At 55.7% G+C, this 21,795-nt stretch overlaps 8 protein-coding genes across 8 annotated transcripts; 4 read left to right on the forward strand and 4 right to left on the reverse strand.

Annotated features, from left to right (window-relative positions):
* Positions 1-563: 563 nt before the first annotated feature.
* On the reverse strand, positions 564-3,189 carry C7974DRAFT_461932 (glycoside hydrolase superfamily). Its single transcript, XM_046146185.1, has 3 exons — positions 2,627-3,189; positions 1,333-2,583; positions 564-1,299 (listed from the first exon to the last, which is right to left on the reverse strand). The coding sequence occupies exons 1-3, from the start codon at positions 3,008-3,010 to the stop codon at positions 655-657; spliced, it is 2,280 nt and encodes a 759-aa protein (XP_045998623.1). The 5' UTR covers positions 3,011-3,189; the 3' UTR covers positions 564-654.
* A 41-nt stretch (positions 3,190-3,230) lies between these two features.
* Positions 3,231-4,989, forward strand: C7974DRAFT_140639 (DNAJ domain-containing protein). The gene has a single exon (XM_046135586.1). The coding sequence runs from the start codon at positions 3,356-3,358 to the stop codon at positions 4,907-4,909; it is 1,554 nt and encodes a 517-aa protein (XP_045998624.1). The 5' UTR covers positions 3,231-3,355; the 3' UTR covers positions 4,910-4,989.
* A 2,841-nt stretch (positions 4,990-7,830) lies between these two features.
* C7974DRAFT_354851 (uncharacterized protein) lies at positions 7,831-8,790 on the forward strand (the record flags this gene model as incomplete). The annotated part of the gene is made up of 1 exon (XM_046139561.1): positions 7,831-8,790. One exon carries the CDS (start codon positions 7,831-7,833, stop codon positions 8,788-8,790), a length of 960 nt encoding a protein of 319 aa, XP_045998625.1.
* Positions 8,791-9,516: 726 nt separating this feature from the next.
* On the reverse strand, positions 9,517-11,009 carry C7974DRAFT_140681 (eukaryotic translation initiation factor-like protein 3 subunit K). Its single transcript, XM_046135588.1, has 3 exons — positions 10,749-11,009; positions 10,045-10,568; positions 9,517-9,994 (listed from the first exon to the last, which is right to left on the reverse strand). Exons 1-3 carry the CDS (start codon positions 10,916-10,918, stop codon positions 9,951-9,953), a joined length of 738 nt encoding a protein of 245 aa, XP_045998626.1. The 5' UTR covers positions 10,919-11,009; the 3' UTR covers positions 9,517-9,950.
* Positions 11,010-11,101: 92 nt separating this feature from the next.
* C7974DRAFT_308365 (uncharacterized protein) lies at positions 11,102-13,190 on the reverse strand (the record flags this gene model as incomplete). The annotated part of the gene is made up of 3 exons (XM_046138166.1): positions 11,102-11,736; positions 12,013-12,974; positions 13,024-13,190. The coding sequence occupies 3 exons, from the start codon at positions 13,188-13,190 to the stop codon at positions 11,102-11,104; spliced, it is 1,764 nt and encodes a 587-aa protein (XP_045998627.1).
* A 1,411-nt stretch (positions 13,191-14,601) lies between these two features.
* On the reverse strand, positions 14,602-15,388 carry C7974DRAFT_308236 (nucleolar essential protein 1; the record flags this gene model as incomplete). Its single annotated transcript, XM_046138162.1, has 2 exons — positions 14,602-15,078; positions 15,134-15,388. The coding sequence occupies 2 exons, from the start codon at positions 15,386-15,388 to the stop codon at positions 14,602-14,604; spliced, it is 732 nt and encodes a 243-aa protein (XP_045998628.1).
* Positions 15,389-16,355: 967 nt separating this feature from the next.
* Positions 16,356-16,704, forward strand: C7974DRAFT_410887 (uncharacterized protein; the record flags this gene model as incomplete). Its single annotated transcript, XM_046143508.1, has 2 exons — positions 16,356-16,543; positions 16,680-16,704. 2 exons carry the CDS (start codon positions 16,356-16,358, stop codon positions 16,702-16,704), a joined length of 213 nt encoding a protein of 70 aa, XP_045998629.1.
* A 1,664-nt stretch (positions 16,705-18,368) lies between these two features.
* Positions 18,369-20,557, forward strand: C7974DRAFT_140843 (NADPH oxidase 5). The gene is made up of 4 exons (XM_046135589.1): positions 18,369-18,430; positions 18,485-18,818; positions 18,866-20,035; positions 20,090-20,557. Exons 2-4 carry the CDS (start codon positions 18,588-18,590, stop codon positions 20,363-20,365), a joined length of 1,677 nt encoding a protein of 558 aa, XP_045998630.1. The 5' UTR covers positions 18,369-18,430; positions 18,485-18,587; the 3' UTR covers positions 20,366-20,557.
* Positions 20,558-21,795: the final 1,238 nt, after the last annotated feature.

The following is a 21,795-nucleotide window of genomic DNA, read 5'->3' on the forward strand; positions in this document are numbered from 1 at the left end:
TCGAGGCGGCGGCCGGGTGCAGCGTTCGCGGGGCAAGGCCGGGCCCTGGGAAGACGTCCTGTGCCGGGATCAATACGCGTGCGCGGAGGTGGCGGGGGCGCGTGGACGTGGACGTGGGGTGCGGCAACTAACTGGGAGAGAGAACGCAGGAGACACAGGAAGTTTGGAAGAGAGGAAGCTTTGGCGCGCGCCGCCGTGACCGCCAAAAGCCGGTGAAGGGTGCAACGTGTTAGCACACGGTCGCGCTGTGCACAAACATGCTGCACTGCTGTGTGCAATGTACGGTGAGGACACCACTCGCATTTTTCACCACCCGGCTCAACGCGTCTCTGTCGCGGTGTCAGCTGCTGCCTAGGCGCATAGGCTATGCAGCCAGCTCCACCGCGACTTGCACTCTATATACATATTACATTGCAGCCTGCCTCGACTGACCGCCTGAGCAGCGTCGCCGATATCAGGCGCCAGGTAAGTCCGAGCTATGTGCGTCTGGAGCTGACGGCGTGACCTGGGTCGTTCGACATTACATCACGGCCGCCGCTGACTGGTCAACATCAACGACAACACTGTGGAGTGCATTAACGTGGGGAAATCGGACAACCATGGCGTGACCATACCAAACATTGAATTATCGCGCTCTGTATTCCATGATTGTATCTACATCACCACACAACTCTGCTTCTGGCACTGCTGCAAATACCCCTCATCCTCCTCCGTCCCCAGCGCACCCCCCTGCTTCCTCACAACCCCCTTCACCGTAATCCACTGATCGCCCTCAGCATGCCGCCAGCGTAGCGACTGCTTCAGCGCGCCATCCGCCTCGTCTGAGCCAATCTCCCACGTGCCGCCGCTGACCTCGACCGCCGCGGTCGGGAAGTGGAACTCGGGCAGGTAGACGATCGTCGGCGCGTCCTCGGGCGTCGAGCTGGGCGCGTGCAGCGCGAGCCGGAACGTGCAGCTCTTGAGGTCGAAGCCGTGGGACGAGATGTCGCCGTGCACCGCGACGGGGGTGGGGCGGATGAAGGCCTCTGCTGCGCGCAGGCCGGCGACGTCGCCGTCGTCGCGCTTGTGCGTGGCCATGCGCTCTTCGGTGATGGTTTGCTTGAGGGTGCTGGGGGTCACGCTGAGGTTGTCGGTCGAGGCTTGGGCGCGCGAGAACGAGGGCGAGGTGGTGTCGAGCGAGGCGCGGGAGTCGGAGGGCGAGAAGGCGCCGGCGGGCACGGCTTTGTCGTCTTGCGAGAAGATGGACAGGTCTTCGCCGTTCCACTGGTCGCCCCAGTAGTGGTTGTTCTGGGATGTTAGCTGGGTCTTGGGTTTGTCAAGGGGAGGTCTTACTATCGCAACATAGGTCCAGAGCGCGAACCCGTTGACCCCACTCTCCTCCAGCGCGAAATGGTTGGCATCCAATGCTGCTATCTGGCTGCTGTAATTACCGGTCTTGTAAGCGTACTTGTCGTCCATGTCGTAGGGAATGCCAATCTCGGTGAATATGCACGGGTGGACGCCCATGTATTCCGTGCCTTCATCCTTGATCGCCGTCAACTGGTGGGCGAAACAATTCCTAATCGCATTCTCTCCAATCTTGATGGCAAATGCAGGTGTCAAGTACTTCCCTCTCAACACGCCAAAGACGTCGATATTCCACACTCTATTCCACTTCTTGGTGATCAATGTGATGCCGTCGTAATAATGCGGCGAGAAGATGATGTTGGGATCGTCGTCTGGAGTCCCCTTGATGCTCGGTGGTATCTCGAGCACCGGCGGCTGGAAGAACATTAACGAGTCAGGAAAGATAGATTTGATCATCTTGCTATACGCCCGGTAGTGGGCCATCCAGTAGTGGTTGGTGAAGTACTCTGCGTCAATCTTGGCGTTGTTCTTAGGGTCTATCCCGAAATAGTCCTTCTTCAAGACGGTGTCGTTGGTCGGATCCCAGACGCCATGCTGCGCCCAGAGGCACTCGCCGAGCTTCCAGCCGGGGTCACGCTTCCAGCCGTAGTGTGTGTCGTCGTAGTCGGCCGCCAGCCAGGCTGATATGCCCTCGGGGTCTATCAGTGCTGTCCCTGACTTGTACGGCCCCATGCCGCCAAAGTCCCAAGTCTCGATCTCGCAAGCACGACCAGATCCGGTTAGTATGGCTTGCCACGCGGTGGGCGTCGTACCCTTCTTGAGCTGCTGCTCCTTGGGGACGACAGTGATGTCCTGGTAGCTGATCAGGCCTTTGTTGGGCTCGTTCAGACTCTCCCACCCGACGATGGGGTCGTACTCGAGGTCGCCTGCGTCGTGGATGCGCTTGGCAAGATGCGCAATCGCCCCGACGTAGTGGTCTGTGAGGTAGTCCTGGATGTTCTTGCCGTCGATGATGGCTTTCGGCGCGAAGTCTCGCCCGCCGAAGAACAATGTGAATAAGACCTGGCAGGCAAGGCGTGTGTAGTTGGTGGCCCAGATCATCTTGGGAAACTGGGCGGGCTCCGGGTAGGTGTTCTGCACCAGCGAGGCCTCGGTGACGGCGAAGTGCTGGGGGTCAAGACCACATGCGTACAGCGTCCACATGGGCGCGCCCGAGCCTCCAGAGAACCGCGACCACTGCGTCTGTCAGCCAGGCCAGCAACTTGGCCGCCATACTCACCACATCCTGGTGCGGGTCCATGAAGATGTAGAAGCCGTACTCTTTCGCCTTCCTCAGCAAGGATATCGTGTGGTCGATCCACTCCTCGTCGTACCTCCCCGGACCGGCATGCTCAATGGCCTCCCATGTGAAGACGTAGCGGATGGTGTTGTAGCCCCAGCTGCGCAGGCGCGAGAAGTGGGTGGCGGCATCGGCGAGCGAGAAGGGGCGGTTGACGAACGAGACGTTGTCGCCGTCGAAGAAGCCCTCGGAGACGTGCGAGGGCAAATCTGGGGTTGCGGGGAACTTCGCGTCGGCGGCGCAGTTGATGCCATGCAGCGTGACCTCACGGTTCTGGGGGTCGCGGAATGTGCGCCCGTCGATGCGCAGTCTCATTTGGGCCATGTCGGGGGACTGGGGGAGGAAGCGTGGGAGCACTGGAGCAGGCGAGCAGGCCAGGCGATATCAACGTCGAACCGGCCTTGACTGCGGCGGCGACGGGCGTCCACAGGCGTCATCGCGGACGTCGCATGGGGCGCAGCAGGGGACCCCGGTCGGGGCTCGGCTGGCGTCCGTGGAGGTTCATGCGGCTGCGGACCCTGGCGAAGAGGACAACTTTCACTGAGGACACTTTCACGCCCTCATTTAAGCCACGAATCCACCGCCCATGCCGGCGCCCTCCCTCCTGCGCCCCCGCTGCCCTCTTCCCGCCTCGCACCCGTTGTCCCGCGTCCGCTGCCCGTCGCCACCATGATCCTGCGGCTGTCGTCACTCGCGCTGCTGCTCCCGCTCGCGCGCGCACTGTCTCCCGCCGACGTCCCCGCCGACACGCCCGTCGCGCAGCTGATCAAGGACGCCAGCGTCAAGCTCGCCTCGGGCAACCACCAGGACGCCCTGGTCTACTTCGACGTGGCCATCGCGCGCGACCCGCGCAACTACCTGACCTACTTCCGCCGCGGCGCCGCCTACCTCTCGCTGGGCCGCACCCAGCAGGCCGAGCATGACTTCAACAAGGTGCTGGACCTGAAGCCCGGCTTCGAGGGCGCCCTGCTGCAGCGCGCCAAGATCCGCGCGCGCAAGGCCGACTGGGCCGCCGCCCGCACCGACTACGAGGCCGCCAACAAGTCCGACGAGATTGCGCTGCTCGACGAGGCCCAGGGCGCCGCCCTCATCGCCCAGGACGCCGCCGACAAGGGCGAGTGGGACGCCTGCATCCAGAACGCGGGCACCGCCATTGTCGTCGCCGGCGCCGCCTACGACATCCGCAAGACGCGCGCCCGCTGCCGCTTCGAGAAGGGCGAGGTCGTCGAGGGCATCGCCGACCTGCAGCACCTGCTGCAGATCAACAAGGGCGACATCGAGCCGCACCTGCAGAGCTCCGCCATGGCCTTCTACTCGCTCGCCGAGACCGACAAGGGCCTCAAGCACATCGCCCAGTGTCTGCAGTCGGACCCGGACTCCAAACCCTGCATGAAGCTGCGCCGCCGCGAGAAAGCCCTCGACAAGACCCTCAAGAAACTCCGCAACAACTTCGACAAGCGCCAGTTCGCCACCGCGTCCAAACTCCTCATCGACCGCGGCGAGGACGAGCCGGGCCTGCTCAAGGAAGTCAAAGAAGACTTCGCCGCCTACATCGCCTTGGGCTACATCAACAAAAACGCCCCTTCGGGACTCTACACCCAGCTCGTCGAAATGACCTGCGAAGCGTACAACGAGATGGCGAACCCCAAAAAGGGGACCCCCTACTGCACCGAAGCGCTAACCCTGAACCCGCACTCCCTCCACGGCCTCTTGAACCGCGCACAAACCGAGCTCGCCGCCGACGACTTCGAGCCCGCAATCCGCACCCTCGAGCTCGCGAAAGAACACCACCAGTCACACCCCTTACTCAACGAACTCCTCCAGAAAGCCCACACCCTGCTCAAACGCTCAAAGACAAAAGACTACTACAAAGTCCTGGGTCTCCCGCGCGACGCCGAAGACCGCGCGATCAAGAAAGCATGGCGCAAGATGACCAAGCTGTACCACCCGGATAAAGCCGCGCAGCAGGGCATGACGCCCGACGAGGCGCAGAAGAAAATGGCCGAGGTCAATGAGGCGTACGAGGTGCTTTCGGATCCGGAGCTGAAGGAACGATTTGACCGCGGCGACGATCCCAATAACCCCGAGCAGCAGAGCCAGCCGTTCCATGGGAATCCGTTTGGCGGGCAGCAGTTCATGTTCCGCCAGGGCGGGTTTCCCGGGGGGGCTGGGGGGAACGCGCACTTCAAGTTCCAGGGGCAGGGCGGGCCGTTTGGGTTCTAGGTTTGCTGGGCTGTGGGTTTGGGGTTTGGGCGTTGAGGAGCGTAGAGATCCGAGGTTCGAGATTTCGAGGTTTTCGACAGAGCGAGCATGTATTCTACATTATATTCATCACTTCACACACTTCCACATCCGTCTGCCTCAAGCATCGCATTCGTGTGCACTACCAAACATCCCCTTGTGGTGTGCCGCCGCACCTGCCTCCACACCCCGCGCCGTCACAGCACCTCATCACCACCAGTGGACAGGACCAGTGTGGACAGAACCAGTGCACAGAACCAGTACAGACAGACAAAAGCCAGACCGGTACCCGCCCTCCATTCGTGCAACTACGACAGCCCAACCGCGGCACCATCCCCCCCAGGGTCCCTCGGAACCAAACTCCCGCTCCGCCTCTATAAAAACTCGCACCCGCCTCGCTCGCACTCATCAACGCACTCCGTCAATCGCACCAACCGCCCGCCCGCCAGCACGGCTTCTACAGCCAAAGCTACGGTCAAGGCTTCGCCGGTCCACACGCTGGAACCGAAAATGACCACAGCAGGGTGGGGAGATCGGTGATGACGCTGTTCTGCGCAACGCGGAGAGCATGCTCTGAGGTCTGGTGCGCGACAGTTTCATGGTCAAAGGATAGCCGGTCCACAGGCTGGAACCGAAAATGACCATGGGCCCGAAGACCGGTGATGATTAGCTGTCGTTGGCAGTGGGCTCTGAGGTCTGGGATGAGCGAAGGGAGCCTGTTCATAGTGTACGGTGTTAGCCAAGCTAGTGCGGGACGACTTTCAACGGTAGAGGCTGGGTGTGGTCATCACTGACCTGAACACCAAGAAACCATGGCCTGAGAGACCGGTGATGATTGCTGTCGTTGACGGCGTGTTCTGAGGTCTGGGACGGGCGGAGGGAGTCTGTTCACAGTGTGCGGTATTAGCAAGCTAATGCGGGACGACTTTCAACGGTAGAGGCTAGGTATTATCATCAATGGCCGAAGCCTCAAAAAACCATGAGCAACTCATCATTCCACCCGCCTTTTGAGGTTTTCCAGAGTTTTGTTCCATCTTGGCCAAGACATGGCAGTGCGGGAACCATGCTCGTGGTCGCTGGCCCAGTCGCGCTGCGGGAGAAGAGAAGGAGCTCGATGGCGCTGGAGACGGGTACATCGGTGGGCTGTGATGTGTGTGAAGAGCTGTATGACCAAGTCAGTATATGTGCTGGGGGTCTAAGTGGAGATGGATCGCGATGGAGGTGGAGATGGATAGCGATGGAAGTGGAGATGGATAGCGATGGAAGTGGAGGTGGATGGTGATGGAGGTGGAGGTGGATAGCGATGGAGGTGGAGGTGGATAGTGATGGAGGTGGAGGTGGAGACAAGGTAGACTTACGGCGAGTTGACTTCCGAGGTGGAGTGCTGGTGTCGAGGTGGAGTGCTGGCACAGTGGCCAGCTGGTATCATGGACCGTCAAGGGTTGGAGTGGCAAGGTTGATGGAACCGTGCGAGGGTGGTGTCAGATGGGTGGATGTGAAGAAAGTTGAGTGTAGGAAAGATGAACATGACGGGGTGAAGTGCAGCTTTAAATACCCAGTGTAAACACCAGCGACTCCAGAGCATCTCAACCAGCAGAATCCCCTTCTCCGATAACAACAGCTTGCAAAGATTCGTTTCAGCCTCAACGAGTTGAAGGATCGCCTGATAACACGCACCAACTTCTTAGTCCAGCGGTCCCGGGTGGAGATGGCGCACTACATTAAAGCCTCGAATCATGCACAGCATCGCCAAAAGAGTTCGATGGCACACATTCGCCGGCTCAGTTCAGTGCAGGTTCGAGGCTCTTACGGTGGAAGTGGTGGGTAGATCACGCAGTGTTTCTGCCGTGTGGAGTATAAAAATACTGCCTCTCCCCTGGCACACCTTGCTATCTCTAAGCCCATAGCACTCGCATCAATGAGCAATTGAGGACAGTAGAGATGCTGAAGGCGTCGGGCCCGGTGTGTGGTATGTGTCCATGAGCTACTATTACTCGGAGGCTTACAAGTAGATCAACAGTAGATAAATTGTTTAATGATGATTCAGTGTGTAGTACCTTTTCATACGCTCTTGATCAGTGACAGTATTGCCGATGCGGTAGTGCATATGTGAATGGATCTCCACATTCGCAAGATCATTCGTGACAGGATGATAGTGATCGGGTGTATATATTGATTCCACCGTCATAAAGAACAAAAGAACTAAAGAACAGTCAGAAAGCTACTGATTGAGCGAGTAGACAGTCCATACCGATTGCACACCTACATGCAGCACGCCACTTCTACTCATCATCACCAACTATGATTTTCGCAACTGCCTTGTAGTTCTATGAATCAATCAGCAAACAGACCGAGCTTGGAGTTTATCGCTATTTTCGAACTCGAAAATGCGCACTGGGATAAGCGCCCCGGCACTGCACCAGGCGCGTAGCAGCCACTTAGCACATTGGAAGGATTCACCTCGTCGCCAACACGACCAATCACCAGGCTTGATTAGCCGCGGTCTTACCAATAGAAGGAGTCCGAGATGAATTCTTGATCCTCCTCATGGAGATAGTTCCTAGACCCGCGTTTGCCAAATTAATATCGGGTGTGTCGGCGGGACTTGATGGTGGTTGAGCTGTGCCGTAATGGTGCATCGACGGCTGCGACGAACGCGGTCTCTTGTATCTGGCAGGGGACGAGTATTGAGTCTTTTTAAGAAGGCGCGGTACTTTGGACCTCGGGGCTTAGTTGGTATTCGCCTTGGTAATCGGTGTTTTCTTTGAGTACCTAGCTACCTGCACTCGATCTCATCTGCGCAAACACTGAGCTCTCACGTTATTCTGCCTGCTCGAACCTGTCTCTTGAGCACGTTCGCGGGTGTGATTCGATAATTTCTTGAATACCCTAACCATTAGTTGATGATGCGTTCCAGGAGGCAGTTTGAATGTGTGGCGGTAGCAGTGTTCATGCTCTGCGCATGGTTCGTCTTTGACGCGCATTTCAACACCATTCAAGAGGAGGCTGTCGAAGCCAGCGTTGAAAAACCATGGAGATACGAGGCAGTGGAAGAAGACCAAAAGATATTCGAGCAGCAAACTATCCACGGCGACACGAAAGAAACATCACCAACCTCCACCACCCCTCAACTTACAAGCACGCCAACACAAACTTCTGCCGTAGCAACACCTAGCCCCGCGCTCCCCGACCGCGTCGTAATAATTGCAAAGCTCCCCACAGACGACACCCGCTGGGTGCACACCGACCTGCCGGACTGGCAATCCGCAATCTACTCCATCGACATCTCCACCCCCCACAACATCTCCCCTCACGACCCGCTCACCAACCGCACCCTCCGCACCCTGCGCAACAAAGGCATGGAAGCCAACGCCTACCTCGCCTACATCGTGCAGAACTACCACGCGCTCCCCGCAACCCTAGCCTTCATCCACCCGCACCGAGACGGCTACCCGACCGCCTGGCACACCGACAACCCATCGCACTCCAACGCCGTCGCCCTGCAGACGCTCAACACCGCCTTCGTGCAGCGCAACGGCTACGCCAACCTGCGCTGCGCGCCCGACCCGGGGTGTCCCCACGAAGTCATGCCCTTCCGCGACCCGCCCGAGGCGCACCGCACGATCGAGGCCGCGATGCCGGCCGCGTGGCGGGAGTTGTTCGGCAACGGCGACGTGCCGCGCGTGCTGGCGACGCCGTGCTGTGCGCAGTTTGCGGTGTCGCGCGCGCAGGTCAGGCGGCGGCCGCTGGAGGCGTATCAGCGGTACTACACGTGGCTGATGGAGACGCCGCTGAAGGACGAGACGAGCGGGCGGGTGTTTGAGTACTTGTGGCATGTGCTGTTTGGGCAGGAGGCAGTTTAGTGAGTACTTTTTGCCCGGGCGAAGGACTGGGTGGGCGGTGCTGACTTTGCGTAGTTGTCCGGCGTTTGAGAAGTGCTATTGCGATGTGTATAACAGGTGTTGAAGATAGGGGCTGGCATTTGAAGGCGTATTCGCTGCGGCGGGTAGACGCGTCCAGTCTCCCCGAACGGATTTACGATAGACGGTTGTGCGTTCTAGTCTTCAGTGGTGGTGTGGCAGTTTGGACAGCGCTGTTGTGTGTCATCCATCGTGCGGTATACGTCCGATCTAAACTACGCTGTAATCACGTATAGGACTTGGGCCTGCAGAGAAGAAAAAGAAAACGCACAGCGAAGTAGGAGAAGATTCGAAGAGAAGAAAGACAAACCTCGCGGAGAAGGACAAAGAACCCCGAAAGAGAAGAGAAAAGGCGGCTAACTAAGAAGAACGCCCACCGTGCAGGACCCTAAATCGGCACTCTACTTTCGACAGCGCGTGCTCGAGAGCGAGGAAAGGGGAGAAGAGTCGGTGGTAAGGGACACCCTGCTTTCCTCAGCTCTCGACCGGAAGACTAAGCGTAGAGCGCGAATGAATCGAGAGACGGCTTTGCGGCGGTGTGTGTGATCTGTGTGTGGGTCGGGGCGTCGATGTGCGGTGTTGAATGTGCGGTTGCGGGCTCAAACTGGTGCCGGGGCTGGAGCTGAGGTGGGATGGAAATTGAATTGGAACAGGGGATGTGGGGAAAGGGAATGCGATGGTGAAGGGGTACGGTGTGCTGGATTGAAGGAACAGGGCGCGTATAGGAAGAGTAGTGGCTGTTACGGACTGCTGGACCAGTACTGCTCAATCTACGGTCTTTCTCCCTTCATCTCGATGGCAACTAGGCGACAAAAAATGGCGTTACTTTGAATTCATCATCTCACCAGCCTGTGTACCGGCGTGGTGGCCCGAACGGGGGTTCATGGCAGTGCTAGTCTGTCGCTGGGGTATATACAAGCTGTGCATCCAGTCCATTGCTGTGGGGGGAGCGCCTGTTGTGCGGGCTGCCGCTGCGCTCCTCGCCCTCCGCACGCCACAGGCTTCACAGGCTTCACAGGCTCCACGTGCTTCGCTGCTTCGCTGCTTCGCCGAGCGCGCCCCGGGTCTTGTCCGTCTCTCGTGTCGTCGTGTCTGTGTGGTGCTCATGCGGGCTGCTCGTACGCGCGCTTGATGACGCGGGCAAACTCTGCGTGCTGTTAGCTTGTGATGTACACGCTTTTTCAATGGGATACTCACGATCGAACTTGACGTTCTCCCTCACCACGGTGCCCTTGGCCTCGTTGTCCTTGTTGATCGGGACCTTGACCTTGCCCGCCTCAACGGTCCAGCCGCACACACTGCCCACAAAGTGCTCGAACTCGCTGCCGGACAGGTTGAGCCACGACTCGAGAATGCTCTGGTCGACCTCGCGCACGGCCTGGCTGACCGTCGCGGCAATGCGCACGCGCATCAGCTCCTCGAAGCCGGCCACGTCGGCAATCAGGTCGGCGTACAGGTCATCCGAGTCGAGCGTCGCCCAGAAGGCGGCGTAGTCGGCGCCCTCGAGCTGGTTGCGCAGCTCGTTGAGCTTCTGGACGGCTTCGGACAGCGGGGCGTCGCCGGCGGCGGGGTTGTGGGCGGACGACGAGAGGGGCGCGAGGGTGTGCACGGGCAGCAGCGACAGGCAGAGGGAGAAGTCGGGGCTGGGGAAGACGGTGAGGGCCTTGACGAGGATGTTGGTGATGGTCTCGTCGCGGGCCAGGTGGGGGTTGAACTGGTAGCTGCGAGCGGTCAGTCGTGGCCGGCGAGAAGTGCACAATACGGAGCGGACGGTGTTGCGTTCAGATAGAGCTAATATGATAAGCCCTCAGTGGGGGAGGGATTCAATCTCCGGACCTCGGGAAAAGAAACTTGTGGTTCTTGTTTCATCATGCAAAGAGACACGGCGGGGGGCAACGTACAGCTTCAACAGGGCCAGGTTCGCGTAGCAGTCGTATGTCTGGTTCTCGCACTGCGCCATGACATAGTCCTGGAAGGTGCCCGTCGTCTCGGGGTTGTATCTGTCCAGGCCATCAAGCGTGGTCTGGATGTGCTCTGGCCGTTCCGGCGCAAAGTCGAATGCGGCGCCCATGGTGATGTGTGGTGTCGGGTGTTGTAGTGCAAGAAAATCCGCGTTGTGCGTGGACTCCGGCAAGCGGGGCAAGCCACTAGTGCACCACCAACACAGCCTCAAGACTCAAGTCACATTAACATCTGCAAACTAGGCGTTGGAACATTGATTCATTATTGCCATCATCTATGTACAGCCATCACTCTATCGATCCTGAAACGCCTTCATCCTCTGTCCTATTGAGTGGCTAATACTGCCTCTGCTGCTCTTATGATCAGTGGGAGCGTGGATCATACTGGGCGTTATGCCCCTCACAGGTACAGCGCCATGCCCGTACTGCACCTGATCAAACAAGTTGTCGTACTTGCTGCCATCAGTAACCGAGTCCTTCCGCCTCTCCTTGTCCCTCGAAGAGGACGGCTTGGCGGGTCTGATCGTGCTCACATCGCTGGTCTCAGATACGATGGACCGGCGGCTGCTGCGGTGCTTCTGCCTCGACTCGGTAGACTCATCTGACTCAGAGTCGTCGTTCGTAGAGCGCGACTTGTGCGAGCGGTGAGAGCGGTGTGAACGGTGCGAGCGGTCTGACGACTTGCTGACAGTTGTGCCAGCCTCGGACTTCAGCTCGTCTGTCCTACTGCGATGCTTGCGGTGGTGAGTGCGGCGCGATGAGCCGACTTGGCTAATGCTATCACTGGGCACAACCGTCTCATAGTCGTCTTCAGTAAGCTCATCAATGTCCAAGTCATCGATGAAATCACTATCAGCCGACGACTTCTTGTCACGGCCTAGAATGCTGCTGACAATCGAGGATGCCCTTGAGGCCTTTTTCGACGGAGCTACCGAGGCAGGCGAAGATGGTGAGGGCGAACGGTCTTCTTTGCTGCGACTGCTGGTGTGTCTTGTATGCGAGCTGCGTCTCGATGTTTGACTATAGGATGAATCGGCCTTGGATCTACTGGAGTGGTGCGAGTACTCGCTGCCCTCAGGTCTTCTTGTGAAATTGTCGGGCACAAAAGATGAAATGAAAGAGCTAGGTGCAGCGCTGTGGGCAACGCTCTGGGCTCGTGAGGGCGCTCTGCTCTCCGGCCTGGCAGTGGAATACGATACATCACTCCGAGCTGCTTCGATGGTGCGCATCGTGCGCATCTCAGGATCTGTCATAGAGCGGGAGGCACTGAAGCGCGAGCGCATATCAGACCCTGCGACGGACCGTGCAGGTGCATACTCGATCTGGAGAGGCTCTCCCGTCTGCGATCGAGATAGAGATACATTTGAAGGCGGAGGCGCATAGTAGCTTGCGGGTGCAGCCTCGATCTGTCTTTGGCCACCACTGGGCAGTTGCGACGCTCGAGACGGTGTAGCAGAGACAACAGACCCTGCATCATTGTTGCGGTGTGCTGATACGACCGACCTTGCCACCGAGGGGGCTGGTTCGTAGACCGGTGGTGGGTCTTGCATGGGTGGCTGGGGTGGTGGTGAGGCCCCAGCGAACTGGCCCACAGCAGCCGTGATCGTGTTCTTCGCCTCCATGAAGGCACTGAAGTCCGATTCTTTCTTTGCGCTATCCCTTTCGCTGCGCGAGAACGCGTAAACAACTGCTGCGCCCGCGGCTGCTCCGAGGAGAGTGCCGACAAGAGTTTTGGCAGCATCGCCATTACTGCTGGCGGCGGGCGGGGCTACCTGTGGCACTTGAACAGGCTCAGAAATACTCCTCGCAACGCTCGGAGCTAGCGAGGCAACTGATGGAGCTTTCGCAACAGATCTAACTGTGCGTGAGCTCGTAACGCTGACATCTTCGCGCATGCTCCGCGACACTGTCCGCTCCCATGTTATGACTCTGCTGTGCGAGACCACAGTTCCGTCGTCTCTGTAGTCTGGTGCACCACTGTACACAACCTCGATGCTGTTACCATCCAGGTCGAGGATTGCAGCGTTGAAGTGGGCAGCGTCGTCAGTTCGACATGCTGGCGAACCGTTGGGTCTCGCTCCAGCATTCAGTGCAGCAGAGTAAAATTCCCGAACAGCCGTACGACTTGTAGCGGTGAATGCAATGTGTGCTGCGCCCGCCTTGATTCTGCGTTGCTGTTAGTTTGCGTGCACTTGAACACACTCGGCCTACTTACCCAGGGGTCTCCTGGCTCAGGAAGAAATCTGCTTCGCGGATTCCAAAGGCAACTTGATGACCTTGCTGTCCGAGATATCTGTAGCCAAGAGGCTGGAGAGCAGACAGAAAGAACGACGAAGCAGCTGGTAGGTGTGAGACCGTCAATCCGACGTGAGAGACCGGCATTGTCGGATATGTCGAAAGGAAGAAAGTGATTACAACAAGAACATGTATATGAAGAAGACGAGCCACCAAAGACAATATAGAATGCAATTCAGTTCCGGCGAGACGCGCGTTGTTAAAGGAAGAAGTACCGGTACAGCTCTGTAGGTTTATATCGGGACCCTATTCAGCTGCAGCATCTCGATGCATCGTGAGCGGAGTTACCAAGCCCATGCCGGAAGGCTGCGCCTAGCACGCCCCACTGCTCCTGTAAGATATCAGGGAGGCCGTTGTCAAAGTCTTCCTCATGCTGCCACATGTCCTGCATCTGCAGCTAAGGTAGTGGTAGTGTAAGCGAGCGAGCGGTGATTGTGATTTGGTCTGCGCGGCGGGCCGGAGCCGTTAGTGAATTCTAATCCGCTTTGCGCTACGCGTGAATATTGACCGCCTGTCGCGCGCATCCGCTTTTATCGGCTGCGGTCTGGAACTGCCACTTGTCGACTTGCAGCACGATTGTTATGGTGTGACGTCCTCGTACGTCGGTGTCTTCGGTGTGAGAGGTACACATACAGTGAGGCCAAGGCAGGCACCATGCAATCAGATTGGACCCCCTCATGGGGCTTAGCGATGACGCACGTCAGCCTTGATATCACATAGTAGGGCGCCATGGATGAACCGCACCAGTACCTCCACGTTGTTGTATTGAGATTCAAGAACATGCAAAGAGCAGCATATTGCTTGTTGCTACGTTCTCCGCATAACATGGGAGATCGGCACAGCTTCCCAGCCGCTGCACGTCTCCCGATGCACATGGCAGGCGCGACAAGCGAAGTAACCTCGATAAGTATAGTGAGAAGTGCACAGCCAGGAAGATACTTGTAATGCAGGCCCAGCAGATCGGGTCACAGTGACGACGCGTGACGACCTCTCTTTATTCGTGTAAAATCGGAAGACCGATATTTATTCTATACTAAGGCTCCGACACACGATCAAGTCGCAATAGCCTATACCTATCATGAGTGTCGAAGTGCGACCAGATAAGCTGGATCGGCACCGACAGTGGAGGTACTTGCTATCAAGGTCACGAGATGACACTTACGGTTCGCATCTACACAACGTGTAGAGCCAGATGACAAGGAAAGACACAGGGTGCGGAGCAAGTTGAAGTGCTCCGCGATTCTTACAAGAAGAACGATGTTTGGACGTTGAGCCAGAGATTTTGTTTTGTTGTAAAAGCAAACTCAAGCAGACGCTCAAAATCAATAGCAGTAGCGCACAGGCTGTCGATGTTGCGATCTTGGCCAATGTGTGCTTCCTGCTGCCTAGATTTCCCGTGCTTTTCGTTTCCTCCTCTTTATTGTGTCGATGGCGGGCCAATAGTCATGGAGACTAAGTGGCGTGCAGTATGACGACGTCGTCATGGTGTGACTGGCGTCTAGAAGATGCCCCAGACGTCCTCTGCTGCGTGGCAGAACTTGCTGCATGCAACGCTGGCACTGAGATTGAAGTTGCTGATTCCGATGCTGTCGTCCTTGATCGCGTCCGCAAAGTCATCGTTGCCCTTTGCCATGGCACCAACGAAGACTGCAATGCTCTCGTTCTTGTTGAGGCTACCAATGTAGTCGCTCAGCCGTACAACCTCTGCGTCGAAACTGAGAGTGACCTTGCGGCAGTTGGGCGGCAGGTGGTCTGTGATAGGGTTCTTGATCACCTCAATTAGCTTCTCTTGAGACGAGGTCGATCGAATCTGATGCCTGTGCAGCAGCTGCACCATCAAACCAGCAAATCGCTTGAATGTTCGCGGGATGCGCACGGTAGGGCTGACCCTGATGAGGACGTTGCGTGCAGTCTGGATGTAGATCTGGAGCTTGCCTGACTTGTTGATAGGCGAGTCGAGGAGGGTGAGCAGACACTGGCACCACGTTAGCTGACCTTGTTTCCTGCACTGCCAAATCGCTCCAACGTACTTGGTGCGTGATATCTGGACGCGCTTCGCTGATGTCGCGGCCCATTTTGCGCATAACACCGATGTGATCGTCGCTGTTGAGGAGATTGTACTTGTCCTCCCTGCCGCCGGGCCCACGGCCAGAGCCATGCGACGCTTTATACGTTTCAAGCGTGGCATTGCAGAGGACGACAATCAGACGCTGAGAGTCCTTGTCGTTGGTGGGGATTGGCTGGTGCTGTTCAGCCACGAGCCTTGGCAGTTCTGGGGGTGGCATCGACTGGGTTCCTGGCGGAGGAGCTGGGTCAGCATGCGCCATGTTGGATGGGCAAATAGGCCTGGGACAAGGACATACTCGCGCGCTTCGTGCCCCTTTCGGGAGACTCTCGGGAAGACGTCCTCTCGTGAGAAGACTCTGTCTGAGGAGTGCCAGCCATATCGAGCAACGTGTCGGATGATGATGCAATGAAGTAGTGCAGATGCTTTCGTCTGGTTCAATGCGGGGTGCAGCTTTTCGATCCTTCGTGCGCAATGTCTGGAAAGTTAGGGTACAGTCGAAGCGCAATACACACCGATCTTCAACAGTGGCCGATGATAGTCTATGTAAGGTGAATTGCTTTCTGGCGTTGTAGTCAGACAGTTCCTGGCGATGTAGTCAGAGAGTGCTGAGAAAAGGCTTTTTCTCCGACCAGTTAGGCGTTGGCGCATTGTGGATAAGGCCGCCCGGCGACGGAATGTTTAGCCGAGACCACGTGAACCAGATGTGCATCCTGGTACTTCATCTCGAGTCTGGAGCAGTCATCATCGCAGTTCTCTGGATACAGGTTCATTATTGCCACGACGCGCACGCACGCCGTGCCGTGTGCCGAGGCTTAGAGGTGTCGCACGCCGCCCCCTGCTCTGCCGCGACTGTGAAACACTATTGGCATCGGATTGGCTGGTCAGGCTGAGCACGCTGCTTCGGACTTCGCGACTGGATATGCCCATAAACATCATGCCTCCTGTCTCAAGAGCACTTAAGATCAGGTCAACTATCCGACGTTTGCCGTTTGCGAACGCGCCGCTTATGCGCCCTACTTAGTAGCCGTGATCCCTCGTCACCCAAGGTTCCGTTGTTTCTAAGCCGTCTGTCCATCTTGCAGCGCCAAGCAGTCACTCTCTTCATTTCTTCATTTACTATTTTCTCGGTGGCAGCTGGCTGTCTTTTCTGTCTCTACACATACTAGCTTGTTCAATACTCGACAATGGCCTGGGAGTTTCTCGCACCTATCCTCACACCAACAGCCCTGCGCTCGGTTCAAGCAGATGCTCGGCCACTGCTCACGCTGCTTCTCACCATCATCGGGCTGTCACTATTCGTCAGCGTCTGCTTCTACATCAGCTTCGTGACAGGGAAAGCGTATCCGAAGAAGAAGGTGGAAAAGAAGGGCGGGTTCTTGGGCTTCGGCAAGAAATGATCCCACAACACATACCAGCCCATTCAAGGAGACGGTCACAGTCGATTGGATGCGTAGCAGTGAGTATATATGGGTTGAGTGGTCTCTACAGTGTGACTGACACCCTCTTAGAGCGCTGCGCGTTTTGAAGGAGTGATGAGCATCTGGTTCTGACTTGAGACCAGCCGTCTGATAGACAGTGAAGCGATACCCACGTAGCATAATAGAAAGAGAAGCATAATAAACGTCCGCGTCTTACCCGTTATTCGTAAATACATCGCAACGCTATCCGTTCGAGCTGACCTTACAATATGAAGAGAAGAGACAATTATTCATGTTATGATATTGTTCATACTCGCTACAAATTTTCCTTATATATGGTTCGTCCAATAGTGGGTATAAGGCCAGAAAAGTCGCCTCGGATTTCTCATCTTTGGACAATGACATTCAAGCACTCGTCATTCAAGTAGAGAGAAGCAGATTGATATTACCGATCAATGATGCCAGTGGAATCGCTTGTGGTGGAACAATGCAGTGTCAACGTTCGAGTCCCATAACTCTGAATTAAAACTGATATCCTCGCCGCGTCTGAAGCTGCCCTTAAGAGAATAACTTGAAGCCTAGCCCAGAGATTCGGACGCAAGGTACACTGTCAACGCGGTCCTCTTTGGACCTGTCAAATCGGATAAGCTTGACGATGTGCCTAAAAGATCTTTGGCGTGCCGCTGAAGACTACGGTTGTTGAGCACAGGGCCGGCACTACTGCCACTGCGCGGCTTGTCTACCAGCTGGTGAGTGGGGACTCGAAAGACCCGGGACACACTGCTCCGCTTTAAGCGGATTCATGATGCCACAGAAGCATTCGGCTGCTGTCGCTGTTTCTTGTGAGTGCTTGTTCAGGCGGGTTCCTATGCGGCGTTTGAGTTCCAAGACTTCAGATGTTTGAAACAAAAATAGCTATCGTGCTGAGCAAAAGCCGGACTTGTTAGTCAAAGAAATACAGCACAGGCTGATGGGACGGAGCATTGGGCGAACGATTGGACTTTTCACTAGCAACCGGGAAGAGCGACGCGGGCCCAGACATGAAGGTAAGCGATCGCGTGAGAAATACGATGTTCCAATGTTTTTGAGGGAGCTGGGCTTCGCAGTCTCGGGATTCGGGAGATATCGGGGATCTAAGCACAGGGTCGCGGTTACAGCTGTCACTTTCTAGCCTCACCGATGAACTCCCGCACGTTATCCTGGTCATGGATCAATATCGTCGAAGTTCCAGAGTCATCCGTGTAGCCGTTGGTGAAAAGAAGGACCACGACGGATCGGCAACTAGTCTCAAGTGGGCTGCAAGCGGCAATGCGAACCGCCAAGCGTTTGAGACCAGGCTCTCCGACGAATCTCAAACATCTCACACAAGTACCCATTAGGGGAGCCAAAAAACGCCACATCAACTCGGGTTTCATGGCACTTCCAGTCTAGGTGCCGCAGCCTCATGTCAACGAGGCTGAGCTTGCTATTCGCCCGTAGGATGCTCAGCGCTGCCCTGGGCGCCGCACCTTGCCCGTACGAGGCGCATCCATAGGCTGTGCACCCTGCTGCGTCGCGCTTTTTCAACCACGAACGCACGAAAGTGGTTCGACTCCTGCTACCGTTTCGCTGCATGTGTTAAGCTTCGCTGCCTTCTCCACGCGTCATGTCCGGTACCCACATAACCTCGCTCTGATAGACTAACTGCCATCCCCTGCTTGCCATACCCATCCCGCTTTGCGCATGCTTATAGGCTTTTGTTTCCCCTTCGCCCAAGAACCTCCGTTTTCATGCCGGTGCCTCTTTAACCGGGTGACCTAAGATACCCATTGTCTTTCTATTCGTCTGTGCAGGCACTTTTAGTGAGTTCATAGTCGTCGCCTTTGGCGATCTTCACCATTCTAATGTACATGCAGATATTGCGTCCTTATTTACAATCATCGTGAACTATAGCCACCTTCAGCAGGCTCTGAATAGCAAGGGCATCTAATTTGGCACCTTGCCTACACCACATTCATCATGTCGTCTTACACCTCATCTCTCACAGGCCGTGAGCGGTCAAGATGGCCGCCTCTCACGCGAATGCTCATGTCTGGCGAGATGTCAGAAGAGAAGGGTCGCGCGCTGACCCGCAAAGAAAGATTTGACGTGTGGATGGTCAACGAAGGATACCGACGACTTTTTGTCTTCACATTTGCGATCTTGCACGTTATGGTCTTTGTGTTCGGTATGATGAACTACGGACTGAAGGTAAGGAGTAGCGGACTCTTTTGATAGCGTTGACTCACATCCTACAGGATAATTCAATAGGCACACGTGCGAAGTTTGGCATAACTTTTCCTATTGCTCGTTCGGCAGCCTTGACACTACACGTCGATGTAGCCTTCATTCTCTTCCCCGTGTGCAGGAACCTGATCTCGATGGCTCGTCGCACACCACTGAACGACATCATTCCCTTCGATAAGAACATCACATTCCACAAACTCGTCGCATGGGCCATTGTGTTTTTCTCTTGGGTCCACACCATTGCTCACTGGAACAACCTCGCCAAATTTGCCGCAGTCAACGAACTTGGCTTCATGGGCTTCATTCTCGCCAACCTAGCCACAGGACCTGGCTGGAGTGGTTATGTCATGTTGTTCTCCCTGATGGCCATCGCTCTTACCGCAGCTGAGAAGCCGCGCCGCGCGAACTTTGAGCGCTTCTGGTACACGCACCACATGTTCATTGTCTTCTTCGTTTTCTGGTCTATTCACGGCGCATTCTGCATGATTCAGCCTGACTTTGCGCCCTTCTGCGATGGAATCGGTGTTTTCTGGGAGTACTGGATGTACGGTGGATTTGCCTACCTTGCCGAGCGAATTGCCCGCGAGGTGCGAGGACGTCACAAGACCTACGTATCCAAGGTCATCCACCACCCCAGCAACGTCTGCGAAATCCAGATTAAGAAAGAACACACTACGACCCGTGCTGGCCAGTACATCTTCCTGTGCTGCCCCGAAGTCTCGATTTGGCAATACCACCCTTTCACCCTTACCTCGGCGCCTGAGGAGGACTACATTTCTGTCCACGTCCGTATGGTTGGTGATTTCACCAGAAAACTCGGCAAGGCGCTTGGTTGCAACCTTGACAAGAAGGCCGGTGGTGAGAAAGACCAGGACTCCGAGGAAGTTGCTATGCGCCAGATCCTGCCTCGTGTGTACATTGACGGTCCATTTGGCTCCGCATCCGAAGACGTGTTCAAATTTGAGGTTGCTGTCTTGGTCGGTGCCGGTATCGGTGTCACACCATTCGCATCCATCTTGAAGAGCATCTGGTATCGTATGAACTATCCCCAAAGCCGTACGAGACTGAGGAAGGTGTACTTCTTCTGGGTTTGCCGTGACTTCGGGTCATTCGAGTGGTTCCGCTCCCTTCTTCTTGCTATTGAAGCGCAGGATCTCGACGATCACATTGAGATCCATACTGTAAGCCAGCTTCTCTCCCTTCGCATTTAAGCCGTAAATACTAAGACATCATAGTACCTCACTGCCAAGATCAAGGCCGACGACGCAACGAACATCATGATCAATGACGCCAACGCCGAGCAAGACGCCATCACTGGCCTGCGCGCACCAACAAACTTCGGTCGCCCCAATTGGGACATGATCTTCAAGTCTATCCGCAAAATCCACTCGCCCGCTGAGGCAGGTGTATTCTTCTGTGGCCCCAAGGGATTGGGAAGCACGCTGCACGTAAAATGTAACAAGTGGAGTGAGCCAGGGTTCAGTTTCGTTTGGGGTAAGGAGAACTTCTAGAGGCAGCGCAAGAAGAGACTTATATCCGATTATCATACATCGCAGATACAAGATTGGGGGACTATTCAGCATTCATCGATGAGAAAAATGGTGGATGATATTACGCATGTTGCAAGCTATTACAATTGTACATAATTGGCGGTGGTGTTGCTTCTCAGCCAGGTCCGCGCGCAGGACACTCGGACTTTCACGATACCATAGATGATTAATCAAGACAAGATTTTCAGATTCTGCGCGTTTGCAAATTCAGGCCATGTCTCCAATATCAGGCCACTCTGCATTTGCATGAATGAGTCCATACGCGTCGTGTTGCAACTCCACTTGGCAAATCTTCCGAAACGAGCGTCGCGGATGGGCTGATCCGATGCGTCACCACTGTGAGAATGCTAAGCTTTATGTCTCGGGAGCCAAGGTGTCGCGACAGTAGACGTTGTGTTGATTTCAAAGTCAATACTGGTAACATGCCCTGTCTGACAGCTGCGCTGGTCGAGTCTGTAACCGGTACCCCGGCACATCGTGATATTCGAAAACAGCCCAGGAGTCTTGATGAACAAAACACCTGGTGTGATTTGTGGGATGTTGTTTGTGTCTCGAAAAAGATGTGTCCTTTAATTGTAGGATGCCCTCAAGCCTAGAAGCGTCGTCAGCTTGCTCATGGCGGCGAAATCAAAGGCATGCTCCCCGTAGAGTGTCCATTTCCTCACTTTCAGCCTTCAGACCAACCCCAGCAGTCTTGACGCCGCAATGTCATTCTTGTGGAACCTGTGCATTGTTAGTGGTTCGGTTTATGTTGACGTCCACCCTTCAAGACCCTCTTCAATAGACGCGTGGACTTACCCGGCCAGCTGATATAAATCATGCAATCAAATTCAATTCTCTGCACAGATAATATTGAGTAAAACAGACATGGAAGGGGAAGGTCGCACTTGCTGAGGGTTCGCAATACAGCAGGCAACCTACCCAAAGGTTTGGGGATCATCGAACACTAACAGTCAATATACTTCACATCCTGAAGGATGTGCCTCCAATCAGAAATCAGGAGCATGCAGGAACAGATTCAACGATGTAGAGCTTGATCAAGCGAAACGATATGCACGAATTCATGGAAGAATTCGCCGTCGCTTGCTTCCAACGTCTCTTGGAACCCCGTCGCGCTGTGTCTGGTGACTTTTGCGTTTCCAATACTCCGTACCCCGACTTCTAGTGGCTTTTGAAATTGGTAGCAATATCTGATCAAGTCTTGATCTTAATATAAATCTCGTATTACATGTTCGGGGTTGCAGGCGTTGAGCTCATCGAGTGAGTCTTTTTGAGAGGAGTCTTCTCCGCGGTACTGTTTCTCATGCAGAGCAGAAGAACCGCATGTTCTTGCAAGCAGTACCAATTTGCGAACACGAAAATGTTGGATTGGGATGATCATACTGAAGGGG

The sequence above is a fragment of the Boeremia exigua genome (genome assembly GCF_020726555.1).
Source record: "Boeremia exigua strain MPI-SDFR-AT-0100 chromosome Unknown C7974scaffold_4, whole genome shotgun sequence".
Lineage (NCBI taxonomy): Eukaryota > Fungi > Ascomycota > Dothideomycetes > Pleosporales > Didymellaceae > Boeremia > Boeremia exigua.